Below are 22754 nucleotides of genomic sequence, written 5' to 3' on the forward strand. Positions count from 1 at the left end.
TGGATTATGTTGTAGCAGAGAACATCTTCATCCTTGCCTTTTGCCCTTCTAAATGAGCTTTGCAATGATGAGGTTTTGTTTCATTATGTTGTACTATTCTTTTTCTTATCTTTCTATGAGTGCAGCTTGCACACAATGTGCTAACCCATAGATATCCATAGTAATACTACTGTAATTTAGTTTGGTTTAAGAGGCTATCTTTAGTCATTGTATTCCTTCTAAAAACGTACTCTATCCTGTATCTATGCTTTTCTAGCTTTATAATGAAATATATCAAGAGCATTAAAGTAATTTAAAGGCATTTTTTCTAGCTATTTCAAGCAGTCATTTTTCTATTGTTGTGTTTCTTCATGAACTTTCAACAGCCTCTTTTTTTTTTCCTGTGATCTCAAACAATTTTTTGTAAGCTCCTCTGCAGTTACTTTTTATTGTTTGAAAGGGCAAATAAATTATCGGTTATTATTTACAATATCTGCAATGGCCTCTCTCCATTTTTCTTAGGCATATATATTTCTCTCATTGAGAAATAAACACTATAAGGTTTGTCAGGTGGCCTCTGCAGTGGGAAAAGGGAGGATTTTTTGCTGCTGGAAGGCAAAGATAGCTTTGGACTCTTTCCTGGAGTATGTTCCAGCTGGCTCCACCTCTCCCAGATGTTGGTTCCTGACTATCTCTGGCTGGGAACCAACTGCAGAGGCAGACTGTGGGGTGGAGAGCATATGGCTTTGATACCAGAATAGCCCCATGCTGAGACGTGCCTTGGGGTGGGGATCATGAGGCTTTTGTCTGCTAAGACTGGGGTGGGGGAGGACTCTTATTAATCATCGGGGAGAGACCAGAGGTGGGTGGGGTAACAGCATATAACTGGGAGGGAAAGGAAAGGCCCAGAAAGGTAGGTGGGATTGCTGCAGGGAAAGAAAAAAGAGGAATAGGATCAAAATTTGTTCTGTTCCTGTCCCTCATTTAGAACCATGTAGACATGTACACTCATGCTTCAGAATCTGTGGCCAGTTCTTAGAGGCTCTTCTCTTACTAGCTGTCTTGTGTGTTGGCATATAAGAGCACCTGTATTTTGTCTGGGTTTTTCAGACGCTGTTCCAAGTCTTATTTTTTTGAGAATGTTGTTTCCTGCTCTTACCTTTTACTTAAATAACTGTCACAACTTCAATTCTAATCTTTCTAAGTTAGATACAAGTGAGTGCTTTTATTCAGACCTCTATAATACTGACTTGGTAAAATGCAGATAGCGTAAAGTGTTGTGCTGTACCTTGTTTTTATGTAGACATGAGCACGGTGGAGGAACCAAGGTCCAGAATCAAATTCCACTGCCAACCTATCATTTCAGCTGATATACTTACTAAAAATGAAACAATTTAAAACTACGACATTCAGACTTGGACAAAACAAGGTCTGCACCGGTAGCGTGCCAGGAACTTATGGTGGACCTTACCCTGCTTGCATAAAATAACGCAGAGCAGATCTAACGTTTGTGTTTTCAACGCAGAAGTTGGGGCAGAGAAAGTACAGGTCTCACTGTACCTCGCTGTGTCTTCAGTAACCAGCACGCTACACTTCCTTGTAAGAGATCTGATCAGTGACAAAATACAGCATTGAACTCCATACATTCGTCTATCTTTAGTCTGTATTTCTTAGCTTCTATAATGGCTGTTGTTAACATTCACATTTACTGCATTTAACTATATTGTTTGAATTGTTTGTAATATATTTTCTTCCTACGATTTCAGGGGAAGATATTTACTTCAATGGAGCCAGAATATGATATCAATGACGTCTGTCTTTATCCAAATTCAGGTACATTAGATGTATTAAGTAAGTTCAAAAGAGAAAGCCAATGTTGCCCAAAGCTGTGATCTTTTTTCTTATTTAGGTGATACAGATTAGGCCTAATTTCTTCCTTATGTCAGATCTAGATAAAAAAGGCTACTTATCAGTTAGTGTCCCTGTTTCCTCTGCATCTGTGTTAAATTGATGTCTCTTTGTAGTTAAAAGCTACTAACTATGCTGTCAACTGAATGATCAGCCTCTTTTGCCCTTTCAAATATCGTTAAGTCTTTCATAAGAGTAGGAGTTTTGGCTTTTTTTCTGGTCTCAGTCCCAAATGAATCAGAGCTTTCTTTCTAGAGCTAGTAGAAGCATCTTTATAACAGGACTGTGAAGTTCTACAACTGTTTACAAATATTTGATCTTTCCTGTTTGTAGATCTAGCGCTTGCTGTGCCCAAACTTGAATAGTTTGTTTAAAATTTTAGAATTCTAAGTTTTTTATAGGATTTCCAATATGTTAAATTTTAGATTTCTGCATGCACAGATTTGCATGTTTATTGTGACTGTCTTCAAATTTGCTGTGTCTCATAAGCTTATGTGTGAAGGTCAAAACAGTCATTTTAACCAAGGTTTCTGGATCTTACTTTCTGAGAAAAAACTTTTTACCACATGGTGGTTATATGTGCACATGGGCTTTGGTTGTACCTGAGATTGTAGCTGGCTTTAATTTTCCCGACTTGATTTAGGCTGATTAGTTCTTAACTAGTATATGACACCTAATTCATGTTTGGAAAGCAGTACTGAAGAAGATGAAAGTTAAGTTCTCAAAAATGGCACAGGACAAAATTCTTGATCCAGAGAATGCCTGTGTCGCAAACTCTGCTCTTATCTTAATTTTAGATAAAGGTAGCAGTGAAGACAAAGTGACTTGGACTTTGATTCATACTAGCAGCTGAAAATCAAGATTGTAGATAAGTGAGTTTGAGATTTCTAACAAGTTAAAACTTATCTTGTCTTTTCTGCCAAGTTTGCTTAAGAATGTATCCTTTTTTCCTGCAAAATTAGTATTTAAATATTGAACACCACTGAGGTGGTGGGCATTTCTGAGCTCGTACTGTAGCAAAACTCTAAGGGTCTACAGGATCTTACTGATAAAAATATTAGCTCAGTTCTATACTGCTCAGAGCTAACCCCTCTGAAACAGAATGATGCTTCACTACTTAGCAATTGGGTCAAGTTTACTGAGTCCTCAAAAAGACATCAGAGTGCCAGAGAGAATGCGAGCAATGAGTCAAAGCATGCCAGAAGAGGGGCTCTATGGCACAATGCTGAGGGTACATATTGCATGCCTTGGTATGAGTTAATTTGGGGATGTTTGAGAATAGCTGTGATAACAATGTGGACTGTATAACATGGAGGTAGCCAAACGTGGCCTTGTCTCATCCATAGTGCATACAAGGAGAGGCCATTGAAGTGAATTATCCTTAGAACCTCATCCCGGTTTTATCTCTGAGGAGCTAATTGAATTGATCCAAAAAGAGCCCTGGAGCGGATTAACAGTCCTGCAGTGTTGATAATTGAGGGACCATGAGAAAGAGTGAAAAGCAAGCAGGTTATTTGTCAATGGTGATAGTCAAGCTTGGCAATTATCTTATTATAATCTAGTTTGGAAGGGAACTGTGGGGGGGTCATACCTTCTCTGCTCAAAGTGTGGCCAACTTTGAAGTTAGATTCAACTTCCAAATCTGATCAGGTTGTTCAGCTCGTACTCAGTCAGGGATGGATATCTGTAAGGTTGAGTGTTCCACAACTGTGGATGTTCTACGACCTCTGTGGTATGTAGACATACCATAAGTGCTCTTGGAGATGTGGGCTTAAATGGTTTTCATGAGACTCTGCAGGAGGAGTCTTTTAGCACAAACAAGTAAATGCAGATATCTCCCTAATGTTGCTTATTGGGCATTGTTTTCTTTTAAGGGTCTCAACCCAGTGACCTAGACTATGTATTCCAGTCCTATGTTCTATGTCTTCTTCTTAAGTCCATTCTGCTTCTTTCGTCTTGGACTATGTCTACAGAGGGCAGGTTGAGGTATGCCATTTCGCAATAGCTGTTGTGGGATGAAACTGGGTTGTATTTTTATAGCCCTGTAGAGCCAGAGGGAAAACTAAAACGTGTTACAGGAAAAGATTAAGGGACCAAGGTAAGAGGTGGTGCATTGCGTATTTGCTAAACAATACTGTTAAATGAACAGTACCATTGCTAAAGAAATACTGTTGCTGCAGAATGTGAGATGCTTAGCACTTCCTCATCCTCGTTCCAATTTTGAAGAATAATTAAATTCCTGAGAATCAGGAAATGCTTTCAGTAATATGAACTTCCAGGTGTGGGAATTGAGAAATAAAAAATCACGTTAGCACCAGTAGGGCTGTGAACGTGCTGTCTTTGGTCTCAGAGCATCCTTGGATGTTTGCTAAGCTAGCATGGAACTGCAAATCCCAAGAGATCCTTGCCTAGGCTCTGCTCTAATACTTTATGCGAAAGTACTGCTCACAAAGCCCCTACCGTAATCTTACCCATATGCTCTTATATTCACTTAAACATAATTTTTGCTGTTCATCATTGCATAGGAGAAGACACTTGCATATTTTATTTTACTGATGTGGGTCAAAGTTCAAATTTTTTTTTAATGAGAAGCACATGTTTTGTGTCAGACTCGAAGAAAATAATTTCAGAAACGTCATGAATGAGAAGGGCTTGAATTTACCTTTATAATGCTTTTGGGGGGAAAACTGTTTTTTAGTATGTCTAGATACTTTTACATTTTGTATTTATAATTTAATGGTAAGAGTTGTAATATTGTAATTTTATTTTAAAAGCACAAAAGGTAGCTGCTACTTCATATTAGTTGCAGCCCTTTTCTACAGCAAAATGTCTTTTGCATGTACTGTAATGAAATACGTTAGTGCTGCATTGTCAGAATTATAAAACAATAACAAAATAGAATGGAAAACAGAAACTGCGTCGAAACATAAAATATTTGGAAATATTAATGGTAAATTATGGATCAATTTAATGTGAAAAACTTGTTCTTGAATAAGTTGAAAAAATTTGTATTTCTGTTTTTTTAAGTAAATGGTTTTTACCACCCAGCTTCAGTGCTGCTACCTTTCAAAGGGAAGCAAACGCTTGTGCATCACTAATCAAACTACATGATGACGAGGTTTATTGCATCTCTTAAAGTAATTATCGGTCTCTTTTCTTAATCCCACATGCACAGAATAGGGTCGGAGGAGAAAAGGTTTGCCATTATTGAGTAACCTTGGCTCAGCTTCAGTTAAGTTGTAGAATATAGATGGAACCTAACAGCATTTCAGTGGATAAAAACTTGTGCCTCATTTGTTTCAATTATTGTAAAACTATTTAAAAGGAAAAGCAAAAACTTCTACTTTCTCTAAAAACGCTTCTCTCGTTTAATATCGCTCCATACTTGTATTTTTTATCCCCTTAAGGTAATAGTACTGTATTGTGTACCACTTTCCTAGGATGGTCCTATTAAAACCTCTTCTCTGGAAGAAAGAGTTCTTATTTATTTCCCTCTGAAGTATCTTGCAAGTGATCAAAGTACACTGTTTTCCCTTTAATAATAGGTGGAAGACTCTCAAAGATGAGGCTTTCTCTTTGCTGTCATCTTTGAAGCACCTGTAGAATTCATTTCTATCATCTTGACTCTAGTGTTTTTATTCAGTAAATGGAGAAATGCTTTTTCTCCTGTAGTAGTAACGAACATGCTGATACAGTAAGGGAGCTCTTTCATAATTCATGGAATATGTGCTGTAAATTCTTACTTTTTCCCTAAACTGCCTGCAAACCTTTCCAGGTTTGATTTTTAGCCTGTTTGCTGACTAAGCTTTCACAAATTTCTTGCTTTGCCAGGAAAGCAAGCCCCCTTTTTTCCAACATTGAGAGTCCAACTGCATTGTATATTTTTAATAAAAGGATTAGGTAGGAAGGATTACCCCACCCAAGTTAATTGCGTTCCTCTAGTTGGGTGTAAATTATATTTCTGCCCTCTGGGTGTGTGGTAATTGACCCCATTATTCATAGTCTCAGTGGCATATGTTACAGTACTCTTAGATCAGGAAGTTATCTAACTTGATTGCTTCTTTTCTTCTTTTTCATGCTCCATCTTCTTGTAATACATGATGTTTAGCTACATAGAAAAGTCAAAATTGAGACAAACGAAGTATATGCCAAATGTCCTTACTATGCTCTCATGTAGAAGGAAATTGAGATTTTTCCTCTTTTGAAGTTGTCCTGTGACGCTTCTGGATTTTCTGTGAACTTAATATTTGTACAGTAGATTTTTTATATTCAGGGTATTTGCAATCATTACTCACAGTATTTCTTTAAGAATGGGTACTTCAAGTTTTACGTTTGCCCCAGTTTATTAATATCATTGGAATTACTACGTTTGAAGCCACAATATCCTGTCTCTCATGTTATGTTGACAATCTAGCCCTGATTTCCCAAGATGAAATATATAGACACCTGTAAACCATGCTATAATTTATGACTTTGTTTAGACTATATGTGTGTATTTAAAAACAAACCAAACCAAAACCAACAAACCCCCTTGTATTATTAATACCAGTTTCTGTCCACGGTTTTAAGTGCAATACTAACTGGAATTATTCTAAACAGTAATATGGGATGAACTATTTAATTTGTTATGAAAATTGACATTCTGCAGTCGTCAGAACTTAGTGTTGCTTGAAGTGGTGATGACCTGCTGTTAAGTTAGAGGACAAAAGGCATAAACGTATAGGAAACTAAGCTTCCTTATTGTGATGCTATCACACCTTTCTTTCCGTAGCATATGAGGCAGGAACTTATTAGGGCGCCCAATTAGCTGTTCCATTGCAGGTCCTGAATAGGTGTTCTATAAGCTACAGGTAATGTGATTTCGGCCCTCTACCCCCAACCTATGGAGGGTTTTTTCCCACAAATATTCATAATTCCACTCTAATAATTATTTTTTGCAGCAATAAATTTTCCATGTTTTTTTTCTCTATTTTCCTAGAAAGATACTGTAAGCCCAGCTTGTCTATGAAATGAATTTTGAATTAACATACAGATTTACTTAATATGAAGTAAATGCCTCAAATACGTGTGTTTTCAAAAAAGTAAAGTTATCTTTTTATGACCAATATTTTTAATGTGGAAATCTCTTTTTAGGAATGCTAATGACTGCCAATGAAGCCCCTAAAATGAATATCTATTATATTCCAGTAAGTAATACAAATTAACTTTACATTCTTAAAAATACTGTTAAGCAAATATATTGCTCTTTTAAAACTGTCCATAGTTTGGTGCTGTTAAAGTTTTCATATTGGAAAATGATTTCTGCAAATTCACGTATACGTTCTCTGACTTCTCACGATAAAGTAGGTTTAAGCTAACCGTAATTTATTCATATAATATATTATTAAAAACCAATCTTTAAACTTGCCTTTTGTTACCAGTTCCAAAACTGGCTAGTGGCAGTAGGAAATGCAGGTGGAACTTTTAACAGAAAAAAATTGCTGCTTTTTGATCCACTGATCAAAAAAGAATGATTAAATAGGGACTGTATAGCTTATTGTAAAGATAATTTTGCTTTGTTGTGAAAGATTTCGTTAGTGTCTTTGGTGCATAGTATATAGTGACATAGTCATCGCAGGAAATATTTTTCTCTGTTCTGAAAGAGGAATTTTATTGTGTGGCTTCACGCGTGGTTTTTAGCAGTGCGTTCTACTGAATGTCGTATTTGAATGAAAACTTTTCACTTGAGAATATATGCACTTGAAAAGCTTAACTACGTGTTCGTTTCTGAGGATTGATTTTGGGGAGACAATCGCAGCCACCCTTCTGGTGTTCATATGGGAGATTGCACAGAAAAATACACCTGCATTTCAATCTAGTTTTGTTTTTTGACTACACGGGGCATTCACTAGGATTTTTGGCCGGGTGGGATAGAAATACTTGGATATGTATGAGAATATTACATGCAGAGGAGCAGACTGGACTCTGAAAATATGTACACTTTTCCTTCAGTTATTTTATTCGCATGCTGGACAAATTTTAAAATTTATTTATTTTTAAAAATATTTTAAATGTGGTTTAAATCATCAGCTAAGAAATAAAGAATTTTAATTTTTTGTTCTTTTTTTTCCCCCGTATGATTTTGGTTTCACTTAAGGCATATAGTTGCAGCAGTTTACGTTTTTCTTTGTACAGTATACACTATATACATTTTGTATATACATGTCTACACACAACTGTGTACCTCTCTAAACAGTTTTACAGTCCAGATCATATTTACATGTATTATTAGATATTTACATTTTTAAAAAGTACAAAATTTTATACCAGAGGTTTTTTTGTGTTTTTTTTTTGTGTGTACCCCACCTCTCTGGGTTTTTTTTTTTTGGGGGGGGGGGGGGAGGGACTATCTTCTTTTTAATTAGTGGACTGGAGAAGACAGGGTCTTATACTTTCAAAGTCTACACAGTATTTAAAACTTGAATAGACTAGTTACTGAGTTTAAATAATTCAGATGGAAAAAAAAAACATTCCTGCTGTCACTAAGAGTAGGGTCCAGCTTCTCTCTGAAAATAGTTTCTGTGCACGGAGATTTTCTTGTGCGACCGTGCATGATATATGACTTTACAACTATAGTACATTCGACCTGCATATCCAGCGTTGCCGCTTAGCCAGAAAATTGCTCGATTATCTTGATTGTCACTAGCAAATGATATTTGTTAGAACTTACTCTTGCCAGTGTTGTTTTGAGTATTCTTGCATGTATGCAAAGTTAACCTGAAACATATTTATTTTTTACTCTCTTTTTATCTCACTGTCCCAGAATCCTCTGTGAATACTGAATTTATGTTTCTGAAGTCAGCTATGTAATTTTTAGCCAATAATAAACACTTTGTATTAGATATCAGACTATACTTAATAGATATTAGCTAAGTATTATTTAATAGTAGCTAGTATTTATGCAGAGCACAGGCTATTCCAAATAAAATCAACACAAATCTTGCTTTCTTTAAACCATCCTCCTCTGTCACTTCTCTCTGCTTACATTATCAAATGTTTTAGTTACTTGGATAACTGAGTCCACCTGCAGTTGTTTGCATAGTTTTTTATGCTTCTTGTGTCCACAGTGGTGCATAGACATGCAGATGGACCCCCACTTAGTTCACAAACGCTAAAAAAGAAGTAGACATGAGAATTCACTTTTTGCAAGACTGTTGTGTAAGAAAACTTGATTTGCTTTGATTTGATCAAATCAAATGTTTGATTTGAAGGCTACTGCCTAGACTAAATTTGCTATTTCAAATGAGCTAAACTCCAGGTCACCTCAGTGGCTTTGAGTCTGAAGGCTGCTGCAGATATCTTAAGTATTGGCTTAAAACTTTTATTCAGCAACATATAGTTCATTTTAAAGTAATATTTGCATGTGGTATAAAAACATGGAGTACTCATTTTAGACAACAGGAAAGTTTTAGGGAGTGTGAAGAAATTATTCTATAATAGACACAGAAATTTCATACTGCAATAGCTTGCCATTCTACCTTGTCTGCCTTTTCACAGACAAGAATGAAAGAGCCGGTTCAGTTGATATTGGAGGGTTTCTTATTGTACTTCCTAAAAATCAAGTGTTGGCTGACTAAATCTGTTGACTGTTTTGTTTCTTTAATCTCTTTTCTAAATGAAGAAAATATAAAATGGAAAAGTTATGTAAGGGGTGGTTGTTGAGAAAAACTCAGTGTTACTAATGTGTTCACGTTACAATTTTATTTCTTGATCTTTGGGGCTGGTTATCTGACCTCAGAGATGCACACCTCTCCTTTGGTTTGTATGTCAGTAGATCTTAAGATATGTTTTCTTCCCATGCTTGGAACACTGAGTAATTTCCTTGCACAGACAAAGAGGAGTTTAGTTGTCTGGGTCTTTGGAGCAAAACTTTGAAGGCCTAATAATTTGTTGTACTGCCCAATCTCTTTTCATAGGCAAGTTTTCTGGCGCTTTTTAAGAAATAGGATTCGCTTTTTTCCAATAAATAGTTTGATTTTCTATTTGTTTGTTTCCTTTAAGATAGACATGAATACTACTTAAGACATGTCCTCTCTTTTTGAGATATTGACAAGAATTAAGTTACTATCCTTGAATTCCGTAAGAGAATGAATGTCCGAGGGAAATGCCACTAATATAGTGGACAATCCATTCAGCTATCCCAGCCTGTTATTGCACTGTAGTGCTAGGAATTATTCTAATTTTTTTTAAAGTCTTAACTGGAAAAACCACAAGGAATTGTCATGGTTACGGTCCGGGAGGCTACTTCACTTTTATAATGTAGACTGCTGTGCTTTAGCCCTTCTAGTTAACAAAGTTTAAAAAAAAAAAAAAAGACTTCAAAATAAGAGATGCACAGAAATCAAAGTCTTACTGAGCAAGAGTATCTATATGGATGGGTGCAGATGGACCCAGAATCCTCTGTTCTTGATTCAAGTTGGCCAGACAGTGTAGGACTGTACCCAGCCTAATGTACCCTTCCTCTCAGCAGGTGTTATTAGTGTGGGCACAGTGCTGTGCTAACACAGCTATATGGCTTCTAAACTAGAACTGGCTTGTGTCCGGCCAGCTTGGAGTATGGACTGACTGAGCTCATGTCTGACTGAATCATCTGTGTAGATGTGCCCCTTCTCTCCCTTGTTAATGCCAAAGCTAAATTTCCATTGCAAAACTCAAAAGTTACTGTCTCTTGAATTTCAAGATTATAAAAACCTTGACAGCCGGTATCATAATATTGTCTATAAATGAAATGGCATGCTTCAGCCTTTATTTAAGAATTTTCAAAAGATAAGTATGACGTTTGAGACTAGGAATGTCTGAGAGAGCTATGCTTTTCTTAAAAAAAAAAAAAAAAAAAAAAAAAAATCAAAACAATTGTGCCTTTTGTGTGCAGCACATTAGTACAGGGAAAAAGAAGGTGATATTTGGTTTCCTAGAAAGGACAGACAGATTTGGTTTTAAATGGCAAGAAGATTCCTTGTGCAGGTACACAGTGCGGGCAGTGAATAAAAGCCAAGTTGAATCTGACCATTAAAATGAAAAGTTTATTTTACATAGGTAACATCTTGAGTGCCTTAGCTTAGAGACTTTGTTTTTGTTTTATTTTGTTGGGCTTTAATGAAGGCGAACGCCTCTGACTGGAATTGGGCTGTTTGCCAATAGTTTAATAGTTAACTTGCAGTTTATGCAAACATTTGGAACCTGCTTCTTGCCAGCTGGCTTCCGTCCTCATCACTTTGATGTGTGCCTGGGGAAGGTTGAAATGAAAGTGGTGTATGCCTTGGGATGCTTTTCAGACTACTGACTCAGAAAAGTAAGTTGAGTCAATAGTGCCATCAGGCCCTTGCCAAAGAATTGAAAAGAGGAAGGAGCTCCGCTAACACATGGTGGTCCACTGGACTGAAAATATAAAATCAGCCACGTTCTCTTAGGTTTACTCTAGACTATCAGCTTCCATGACATACAGTGTTTTCTTTTCAGGTTATACAGAATAAATTCCTGCATGTTATCTCCTGGATGCTTTGTGTGGAAAGCAAGGAGAGTAGATATTCTTTATTCTGAGTCTTCATTACAGGTCACGTGAACATCTCTGATTTTTAGCATAGGTATTTCAAGCCAGCTGTCTCCTTTGTGGCACTTAAAACTTTGGGCTGCATACTGAAACTGAAACTTGCTCTATTCATTAGGCTGTTAGAAGAAGAGAGCAATTAAGAGTGTAATTAGTTGAATGTAACACTCTATTTCTGGATTTTTTTACTTTCCTGCAGTCTTGGCGGAAACTCCCTTTTGGGGCTAGAAGCAATGTACTTTTGGTGTAGAGAAGATATTAAGTTCTTTAAGAAAAAAATAAATCCTACAGCGTCTCTGGCTTCTTTTTAGGTGGTTTTGGAAAATCATTTGATATCCTAGCACTCTCCTAGTTTGGGGTTGTTGGAGTTGGAAATGTTTCAAGGGCAAATATTTCTTGCCCACTCAGTGATTCAATTTCTCCAAGAATATCTTTCTCATGGGTCTGGTTTCTAATACAATACCTGCCTCAGATATGTGGATCCCTTTATTACTAGAAATATTTATGAACTTTGTCCTCCTCAAATCGGGTGGCTTTTGAACTAAACCAGCCATTCCTGAAACTTCTTTTCCTGAGTACGTGCTATTTTAAATTCTCTCTCCCTCCCCCCCACTTTTTTTTGAAGACCTCTATTAATCTCATTACCTTCTATCATTGTCTTTTTTTTTTTTGCATATTCCTCAAAAATGCTCATTCTTTAAAAAGTAGTGCCAATTTTTCCTTAGTTACCTTAAATAACATCATAACAGATTAAGACACCAGATTCTACTGGCTTGTATGTTTTCATTTAATGCATTGGATATGTGATGAAACACATCTTTAGAGAGGACCTGTACTGAAGTCAATGCAAGTGAAGGCAATTTTTTAATACTGTAGTTTATCCCCTTTATTTCTCTTTGTGTTTTTTGATACCAATTTGGAACAATCCTGGATTGTAAATTAAGGATGAACATGTTTTGGGTTGTAGGCTTCCAGGTTAACTGTTTCTAAATCTACTTGTAACCGAGTTGACCAGAGTTGTGTTTACAGATTACAAAAAAGCATTTATCTGAAATAAGTTCATATTTTTTTTTGTTGATCCGGTGATTGACTGCTATCACTAATTCTGTACATGGGGTTGTAATCATCAGATAGCTGTCATTCAACATCCTGTTATTTATCACTTAAAAAGATATTTTTTCCACTTTGTAGCATTCCGAACACTTATCCCTGTGATCATAGCCTTTCAGAATAGTTTTATTAATCTAAGACTTTCTGTCATCCTTTCATTATTTTGGAATCTACTCATTGACTTTTTTTTTTCTCTTGGGTTTTCCCTATGGTGGAGATATATTTAGACAAAACACCTCTTCGCATCTTATACTTCATGCACTTAAGACCAATGTTGTGAATAGTTACCTATCGTTCAAATGCTTTATGGGCGCAGTGTGGAGTTGCAGCAAGGTCTTCTGACCTGATTTTTGGATTCTGCATGGTAAAAGCCATAAAACAAACAATGCAGTTCTTGTTGTATTTGTCACTGGCATTTTGACAGTAATAGAACAAATTAACATTAGCCTGTGAGATCTTGATTTCTTTTAGGATGTTTTCATGTCTTCTGATAAGTGGTATTAGGTCGTTCTGGAATTAATGCTACCTCAACGGTCGTCTTAAAGATCGTGTGACGAAGCTGAATTTTTAGAAGACAGTTGTTCAAATCCTTCGTTATTCAACTCCTTCAACTTTCTAGCTCGTCTTACGTAATCTGGAAAGCCACCATGACACTGAATGTTGCCAGGAAAACTTTTTCTATCCTGAAACAATATATAGTGTAGAAAAATGTCTCATTCTTTAGGAAAATTTGTGGTAAAGTAAAAATACTGTAGTTATGACACAGAATGGGAAATGTTAGTCTTAACCTTACCGTTGCTGATTTTGAGGACTGCAAAATGGCTAGAAGGCAGGAATGTTATGAAGTAGCATATTGTAATTGGGCTTTGGGACTGCCAAGGACAGCACTATTAGAAGAAAAATGTTTCCATTAACAAAAGACACCTGAGCTCATCTTTGGCCTTTAAGCTAATTCTGAGTTTTGGTTTATCATTCCTTTTAAAACTGTGTTTTCCATCCAAAGCATGCTAATCCTTTACGCACAAATTTGTGCAAACAATATGAAGTAGATGTCAGGTGAATGATGCATTGCCTATCTTACACTGTTAAGCATAGGAAAAAGTTGTTTATCTTGACAAACAGAAATGTGCACTTCCTAGTTTTAACCTAAACACTTTCAAACTGAAATATAACACACTGGGCTTATTTCCAACAAAGGATATCCTCCATTTCCCATGCACTGGTTCAGAGAAATTGTACTACTTCTCACACATACACAGAAAGAAAGCACCAGTGTGTGGTGATCAGGAAACAATTTCTGATCTTCCCGTAAAACTTCTTTTAGGTATTTTTTTTTGCTAATTATGTAGTAGTTCAACATCATGGATAATTACGAAAGTGCATGAGTCCTGCTTATTGCTTTTATGGATGATAATATGCTAGACAAAACTGGTCCGACTTTTTAGTGGACAGCACCATGCTGAGAGTTAAGTGAAGTCCATCCTGCTATAGTTTGCATCATACTCTTCATAATGCAGAGGAGAAAATCCTTAGTAGCGGTTTTTGTAGAATATATGCGGAAGAAACTTTTAGTGAATTGTGCTAGGTGACTGCTCTGCCTAATTGACAGACTTGCATGTTTTTAATGTTGTCACTGTTTCTTAAGCAATTGGTAGCATGGTGCCCTCTGTTCTTGGGTTCCTATTTTAAGAAAACACACTTTGTGGTGGGGAGGGGGAGTCTTTCCCCTTATTTTAAGTCTTGGGTATCTGAAAGATAGTTTTTATTCCTTAAATTGCACTTGTTTCATTTGGGCCACCTATTCTTCACCTGGTTTCTTCAGGTTTAGAGATGCAGCTGTGCAGTCACAGAAGAGAGAAGGAAGCATTCACAAGTAATGAAAAGATGTAATGGCTAAGAAGAATTTTTTTTAACTCTAGATAATCTATCAGCTTATAATAAGGATTTTTCCCCTCGCGCCGCCGTCTTTTTCCCCTCGCGCCGCCGTCTTTTTCCCCTTATAATTAGAAAAGACAAAGGTTGAGAGAATTTTCTCTGTAGTTTCAGACAAATCTTGATTCCATTCTATTTCAGAAAGTAGGAGCAGATGACTCTTGTGACTTGTAATTTACAGTTTTAGGAAGTAGTTGTTTTGTCTTGACTAAAAAATTATTTGTTGCTCCTATCCTGGAGGGCATTTTTCCAAGACTATGAACCACAGTACTGTTATCTTCTTCAAAAGATGGTGGCTTCACCAAGAAGACACTAAGAGTAAGTGAGAGCAGACCTGTGACTGGTTAACTGAATAATTTATGTCAGAGCAGAGGATCTGAGATAAAAAAAATACAAAGCCAAAAAGCTTAGAAGTAGAACAAGAAGTACTTACTAGCTGATAAATACTGGGGCAGAAAGATGTAATATCTTATTCCTAGAAGCTGTCTGCAAGCTTCTGCAGCTTTTTTTTTTTTTTTTCCCCAATACTGGAAGGTTCTTAAAAGTTAAGATTTCCTTTGTCATGCTCTATAATAAATATAACCTCCAAATTGTTGAGTTGGGAATGTATAGCCGTATCCACAGCATAGTGAATGGTAGGAAAACCAGCCTCTCTCAGATTAGTGAATGGTAGGAAAAACAACCTCTCTCAGATTAGTGAATCTGCCTGAAATGTCTGGCTGTACCTGAGTGAGGATGAGAGAGAGAGAGAGAGAAAGAGATGAATGAATGAATGTACAGGTCAGGCTCTCTGGGTTACAGTTGTACTCCAGTGAGCTACCTGATTGCAGTGGAAGTTCAGTTAGCATTAAAGCATCAAGTCTACATGATAATATGTAGAGTGAGTGAAAGCATGAAATTTAGAAATGAAATTATATGCGAGATTCATGTGGAGTTTGTTAATAAAAGCCAGTTAATATAGTGAATTTAAAAGTTTTTATTCACTAAATTAATGAGATTACTCATGAGATTAACAGGGCAGAACTGGAGTTGACTGTAGAGATTTTGTAGGAAAAAGTAGATTTGAAAGGAATGGAGGAATAACATTCAAAATCACAAATTGTTCTCAGCACATTAGTTGCTCAGGGAACTGCATATGGAAACGTAACAAGGTAACATGGTCCCCAGGCTCCTTTCTAACACAGTCTAATCTCTTAGCCTCCTTCGAATTTTTGACCAGAAACTCAAAAGCTTAGAAGAATGGAGAGCCAGTTTGTTACCTCTACAAGTTAGAAGTAATGCATCTGTTTTCTGAGAGTTAACAATTACACTTGATGTAAACTTCATGTCTTGCCTTTTCAATGCATATGATGGAAACTTTTCAAAATAATTTCATATTGAGATCTGTGTCTCTAATTCTTAAAATTAGAGAACAAAACATTAAAAACAGTACTATTAAAATTAATAGTAATTAATTGCTCATGTAATTGCATTAATTAAACTGAGCTATGCAATTAGGGAGCTAATTATGTTGAAAATGCAATTGTATATTTCAATCATTGTCCACACCCTCGGGATCACCTACTTGTTTCTCCTCTCTCTCTCCTTAAGTGACATGATTGAAGCTGAGAGTGTATGTGCGTAGATGTGGAGTTGCCTTTACCAGAAAGTGTGTCCTGTTAAAGAATAATGAAAAAAATATATTTAATTAACTAAAATGGTACATGAAAAATCATTTTAAACTTTTATTTCCTACAAAGAAATTTTTTTGTCTTCTACAGATGGATGTGTCTGTGATGTCACTGGGGCTTAAGGTATTTTTGACATCTTTTTACAGGCTAACAGTTATTATTGCCTTATATGAAATCTTACAGGGGCTAAAATTTAACAGCCTGAAAAATGTGTGTTGGAACCTGTTTTAGCTCCCTCAGAAGAAAAAAGCAGAACCATTCAATTCACTCATGTAGAATTGCTCCCCTAAACCTTCAAACAAATACTTAACAACACGCATCTTTTATGTGCGAAGTTGTTTAATTTAAATCTCATGCCATTTGACTATAGAAGCTGCTAAGCATCCTGAGCTGCTTCGAAATTGTTCCCATATTAGTTAGGATTAGACCCAGTCTTTATAACTCTGTGAAGGTGGCTGTCAAATTATTGAATGGCGTTTAAAAGAACAAGTGCTGTCTGGTGTTCTAGATTGAAGATAAGGAGCATCTGTTGTGGTTTGGGAATAATATCTAGTCTGTCCTAGGATTCCATTAATTTCAGGGCAGATATAGAGTGATGACAGTATGGTATACTCTGCAAAAGTCGTCCGAAATTATACTTGGATCTTTAAATCATAACAAGTACAGTATATTTCAGAGTTGTACCAGGTAAGATTTATGGTGATGTAGGACTATTATTTTAAATATCTTGTAGAGCAGAATACAAAGAACTGTGGGTGTTGAAGTTATTTTAAGGTGTTTTTTTTTTTTTAAAGTTATCAGTGTTTTCCTTTTCCTTTTCTAGAATAGTTTGGCCTTGGCCGTATGAGAAGCTTATAATCTCAGTTCAGTTACATATTAGACTATGCATGATATTATTTTGTATTTTTTATGGCTGCAGTTAAAAAAAAAAAAAAAAGCCATTCAGCTGTCTGCTAACAAAAATTTGGCATCAGTGACATCATATTTGTAATATGAATTACAGAGTCTACATCTTTACTTTTTGTGCTTTGTATAATGCCAGTGGTGTTTGGTATAATACTATTGTAGTTTTGGTGCTTTTGGTTTGGTATAATACCATTTGGTATAACACTTCTCAGTGGTGCCCAGAGAGTGACAGGACAAGAGGCAAATGGAACATATTAAAACACAGGAAATGCTGTCTGAATGTAAGAAAATGTTTCTACTGTAAGAGTCGTTGAATGCTGGAACAGGTTGCCTAGAGAGGTTGTGGAGTCTCAATCTTTGGAGTTAATCAGAAGCTGTCTGGACAGGGTCCTGGGCAACATGCTCTGGGTGACCCTGCTTGAGCAGGGGGGTTGGACCAGATGATCTCCAAAGGTCCCTACCACGATTCCATCCTTCTGTAATAATACATCAAAGGTAATGACAAGGTATCTGAATTATCTGTGTTAAATGCGGTGGGGATCCTGTTTTGATCAGAGCAGTCTGTGACCTCAGCTGTACAGAGGAGAGGTCCACACTCCCTGAGTGCTCCTCGTCACGTGACCAGGAGTGTGTATCATGTGTCCTAGCTGCCACTGGAGTCTTGTAATATAATGGCTGGACAGCTAGTGATAGGATGGGGGATACCTGCCTTTTGATGGTGTCATAGGTATTATTTCCAGTCATTCAACAGGACGGAGAACACAAAACAACCCACCAATTTGCTGTCAGCTGGATCTAGCCCACAGGCTGTGGTTTTCTATTCTGTTTATAGGCAGAAGCATTTTTGTAGGTGGAAGTATTTTCAAAGACAATCTTGACTTTAACCAGACGTTGGTGGTGATTATTCCAATAGGTAGTTATCCTATTGAAAATAGGATACTAATGAAAATAGCAAAAATATTGTCTTGATCACTGTTGATGATGATGTCTGGCTTCTCTATTAAAAGAAGTATTTGGAAAAAAAATGGAGTTTAAAGGTATACTCACCGAATAGTGATTTTCCCATTAGCTGTATGTAACTTCTTTAAAAGTGGCAAAAAAAACCGATTTGATATATCATTAATTTTGTAAAAATGAGAACTATCAGTTTGGTTGCATATAGTTACCTACCTTTATAACACTTTCTTATTCTTGCTGTGAAATCCAATGCATTTTTCTCCATTAGATGTAGTAGAATTGTATATTCTCAGTTTAAATTGACAAATTTGTAAATTCTTAGTCTATCCAGCCTCCAAAGCTTCTTTGCTTTTTTTTTTTTGTTTGTTTGTTTTGGCAGAGACTCTGAACAGTACACTAACTCTGCAGTTAAAATGCAGTGGCATTTTAATCCTGTAAATAAATGCACTTGCAGAAGAAAGAAATGTCTTGCTTGTTTTTTTTTTTTTTTTCATTGTGTCTGGTTTTGTTTGCCTTTCTTATTTCTAAATTTCTTACTTTCACCTTTAGCCTTAAAAAATGTTCTGTTTCAGTGCATACAGCAAAACTCCAGAGGTATCCTAAAATAGGTAGGCAATCAGTGTCGATAGGCTGAGAGAGGGGGAAACAAGGTAATAATAAAATTTACACAAACTTCTCTGTTGGGTTTTCCTTTTTGTCAGATAATATGAGAAATCTGAATAATAGTTGACCTTTCTATTTTTTCTGGTATTCTGTCACTACTTTTTTCTGTTTATTATCTTGTTTCCCCCTTGCCTTCTATGATCTGATCCTTCAGCTTGCTCCACAGATTATACTGAGTAATCAGATCTTTTAGCTTTGAAGTATTTCGTAACAGATTATGTGCCACAGAGCTTCTACTCTCAATGCCACGTTTTGAGTACAGAGATATTTAGAACAGTAAGTGGAGATATGGTTTAATAGCATATAAACTCTTTTCCCTTCTTTCTAAGACTTCTGCTTTAGTTGTCCATTTAAAGATTTACACCAGACAAGATCACACCTGGGGATTATCCTGAGTAGTTGGAGTGGCCTGAATTCTGATGAGTAATATGCACTTTGTAAATCTTGCACAGATAGTGTTATAGACTTGGAAGTGAAGAAAAAGGTTTATTGAAGTGATAGAGACCTTCACATAATGTGTCAGCAACATGGAATGAAGGGGAACTTTTACTTAATTGGAGTAGACATGAGTCAAGGATTCGGTAATCTCATTTCTAACAATCTTCAACAGACTTAGATTCATCAGTGCTTAAATTTGATTACAAGAGAAGTTTTGTTTAGTTAGTAAGCAATGTGGGTTTTTTTGTTTTTTTTTTTTTTTAAAAGCACAGTTTTATCCATAACCAGAGTTAAGGTAAACTTAAGATAAAATCCCTTCCCCCATCATATTTTGACATCTGGTAATGAAATACTGATTAGTGATTTCTTGAATGGCATGAGAAATAATGGTACATGTAATATAGTTGGATTGCATTCTTGTTAATATTAGTTTTGGAATTTAGTTTTGAAGAAATGAATTTGGAGACAATAACTGAATAATTTAAAATCTAAATGGAGACAAAAATGTCTGACTGGAATGATGACAAGAAATCAATCTGAATGTTGTATGCATAATGCTTAAGCTGACTATTACTGGATCAGACATGAGGATTTGTTTAATTGATTAAATATGTAATGTCTTTTTTGTCAGTGACACCATAGCTTTTTCCTTGAGAGCTCTTAACTAATCGGAATAAAATATGCAGCACTGTAAAAAAAAAAGAGCTGCCTAGTGCAATTTTTGAGATGGCATGTTACAGTTTTCAGTTAGGAATGAAATCTTATAAAGAAAATTTTATAAATATTTTACTTTTTACTGGAAGAAACAGTATCTCAGAGCCTCAGATAGTACTTGACACAAAAACAGCAGTGGTCTAAAATGCCATATTAACGTCTAGAATACTCGAATATTGTGGTCTAGGAAACAACTGTGTGGTTTCATATGTGTAGTTGTATTCAAAGACTAGTTCTTTTGAATAGAGTACTAACACACATTTTTTAAATGTGGAACATTATCTCTTATTGTTACCACAGCTATCATGTTAAAACAAGCTATGTATTTTATAGATATACAATCACTTCTCTTTGTTTCCATACTCAAATAAGATCTTAATGTTGGTTTTGAATGACAACCATTACTATCTGTATTGTCATTTTGATTGAGGAGTTTTTCATATACATTTTCAGCAGACAAACTGGAAGTCATACTCTACAGAAGTTAACTAGCCACTTTACATTCTAAGATGTCGATTTGCTCCAGAGAGAAAAATGTAGCATTGAATTTTTCCATTCAGCTAGCTCACTAACTAAAATAATCATACTGGCACAGCAAGGATAGAGAGGGATTCCAACCAGGACAGCAGAAGGGAACAGTGAAGGGAGCTAATTGTTAACTTGGGACATTTGAAGGACGTGTATATGGAAAAGTATATCGATAGTGCAACCACAAATCCTTTGCCTCACAGAGGAAATATGCAGATATTTTCTTAATGTTTCCCATTATCTCTTCATACAATATGGGTTTTTCCTTGAATAAAAAATATGAAATGTGCATGTGATGTTTTGTCTTAATTAAAATCAATAGGACAGAATAGGATTTAACATGATTGCTTACTGAGCTAAAGAGTTCAAGATCCAGCTGTACTTGACGTAGTAGTTTAATATCTAGTGCCATTAGTTAAGTTCATAATTGTATCTATATTTGTTTCTGAGGGTAGCTTTTAATAAATTATTCAGTGAGCCTGTGACGACCTGAAACAGCTAAACATGAAGCCTCTAAATTGTGGGCCTCAAATAAATAACCTAAATTAAAATAACCCTTACATAATTTATAGTATTCCTTATTGGTAATGCAAGCAGTAGGTTTAATTGTGTTTTCTAACTGCTGTTGTTCTTAAAGTACATTGTTTTCAGAGGGATTTGTTTATTCTTTTATTACAGCACGGTAGCTGAGAGTCTAGCTGTAGTTCTCTGTGCAGGAATATACAGTTTTATAATATTCTTTCATATCCACAGGTTTTAGGACCTGCCCCAAAATGGTGTTCCTTCCTGGACAACTTGACTGAAGAGCTGGAAGAGAATCCAGAGAGCACAGTTTATGATGATTACAAATTTGTTACCAGAAAAGACCTTGAAAATTTAGGTAAAACACTTGATTCTCCTCTTCATTTGGTTGCTTTGTTCAGTTTTAGAACACTAATATGTGTAGGTTTGTAGTTCAGATGCGACATACAGGCAACGTGGAGGACTATTAGAAATCCACTGGCGATAGTTTCCTCTAACCCTCTTGGTTATTAACATACTAGACTGATGGCTTTATGTTCTTTGATTCCTGCCCAGTGTAACAATAAATGTTTGTATTTCTAAGATTTTTATCCCAAGGAGAAGATTGATATTTGTTGATTTTGTATGTCTAGGAATCTGTTGTGTATGCTTTCAGACACTCAGTGGAAGGCACAGGAAAAGTTCATTTAGCTTTCAAAATGTTTTAGGTGCTCTAACAGTATGTTGGAACTCATAGCAAATTAGGAAAAAAATTCACCTGCAAGAAGATATCTTCATTAAAAGTAATATTTTCCTTCAGAAAATACAAATCGTTCTAGGGCCAACAAAAACAAGAGTTTTAACATGTATGGTACTAGAGTATTGAAAATGGAGGAGGTATGTTTCACTCAAACTAGTTAATCCTTTTTCTTCCTGTTGTGTACTGTAATTTTGCAGTGCTTTACTCCAGGTTAGTTTAATTCCTTTAGCTCTGAATAAAATGCCACTCTATGGTAATTAACTTAGGCCTGGCAAGGGGCCATACAAGGAGAAGGTCCTCCAAAGCACCTGCATCTTCTAAAGCTGGTGGTCTAAATGTAGCCTGCAGATCCTTGTTTGAAACTGAACGGATTAACGCATTATGGTATTATCCACACAGAGTTGACTGGGCATAGTTTTTCTGCTTTGATTCTCTATATGATTTCCGCGTAAATGTAAGTTTTCAAATGAAGAACGAGCTTAACTTAAGGGGTACCTTTCACTTCATATGTCCTAGTGCCTTTTTTTTTTTTTTTATTTACTAGCCGTTAACTGGAATACTCTTTTTTTTTTTTTTTTTTTTTTGGAACATGCAGGAAGACTGACTCCTGGAAATAGCTAAAACTTTTTAGAGAGAACTTTGCTTTCTGAGGTGCACAGAGTTATCTCACTTTTTATTTAATTCTAGAATAAGTTTGTTAATTTTTATTTTCTAAAGATCTGGTATCGTCAGAGGAGATTTTACTTATAAAAAGCTTCTCTTTTTCTCAGTTTTGGAATTTTGTGAAGATATATGAAATGAAAATGTGAGAACACTTAAGTTTTTTTTCATTCTTACTGAGGTTAGGGGCTAGGGTGACAGTTTTGTGATCTGATGTGGTACTGTATTTCTTTCATCATGTTAATTCTTCAAAGATAATGACCCAAGGCAAAACTCTTTAATTAAAAACAGCTCTATGCCACACTAAAAAAGTGATAATCAAACATGTATGGACTTTCAAAAAAAATTCTCTCAATCTTTTCCTTCTAAATTTTCTATAGAGTGTAGTAAATGTGGGCAGCTTTAAAAAGTGCACAATAACTTGTATTATGACAAGAAAAAA

The 22754-nt window shown here is 35.8% G+C and overlaps 1 protein-coding gene across 2 annotated transcripts in view; it reads left to right on the forward strand.

Moving 5' to 3' along the window:
- NOL10 (nucleolar protein 10) overlaps positions 1-22754 on the forward strand; it is a 51285-nt gene that overhangs the window by 14169 nt on the left and 14362 nt on the right. Inside the window, exons 12-15 of one of the 2 annotated variants that reach the window (XM_068937183.1) lie at positions 1746-1812; positions 7021-7073; positions 16276-16308; positions 21145-21271. In XM_068937183.1, the coding sequence (XP_068793284.1) occupies positions 1746-1812; positions 7021-7073; positions 16276-16308; positions 21145-21271 (280 nt within the window). The remainder of the gene's footprint in view (positions 1-1745; positions 1813-7020; positions 7074-16275; positions 16309-21144; positions 21272-22754) is intronic. The other variant, XM_068937184.1, reaches the window with a different exon arrangement.

Source organism: Struthio camelus, chromosome 3 (assembly GCF_040807025.1).
Source record: "Struthio camelus isolate bStrCam1 chromosome 3, bStrCam1.hap1, whole genome shotgun sequence".
NCBI classification, from domain to species: domain Eukaryota; kingdom Metazoa; phylum Chordata; class Aves; order Struthioniformes; family Struthionidae; genus Struthio; species Struthio camelus.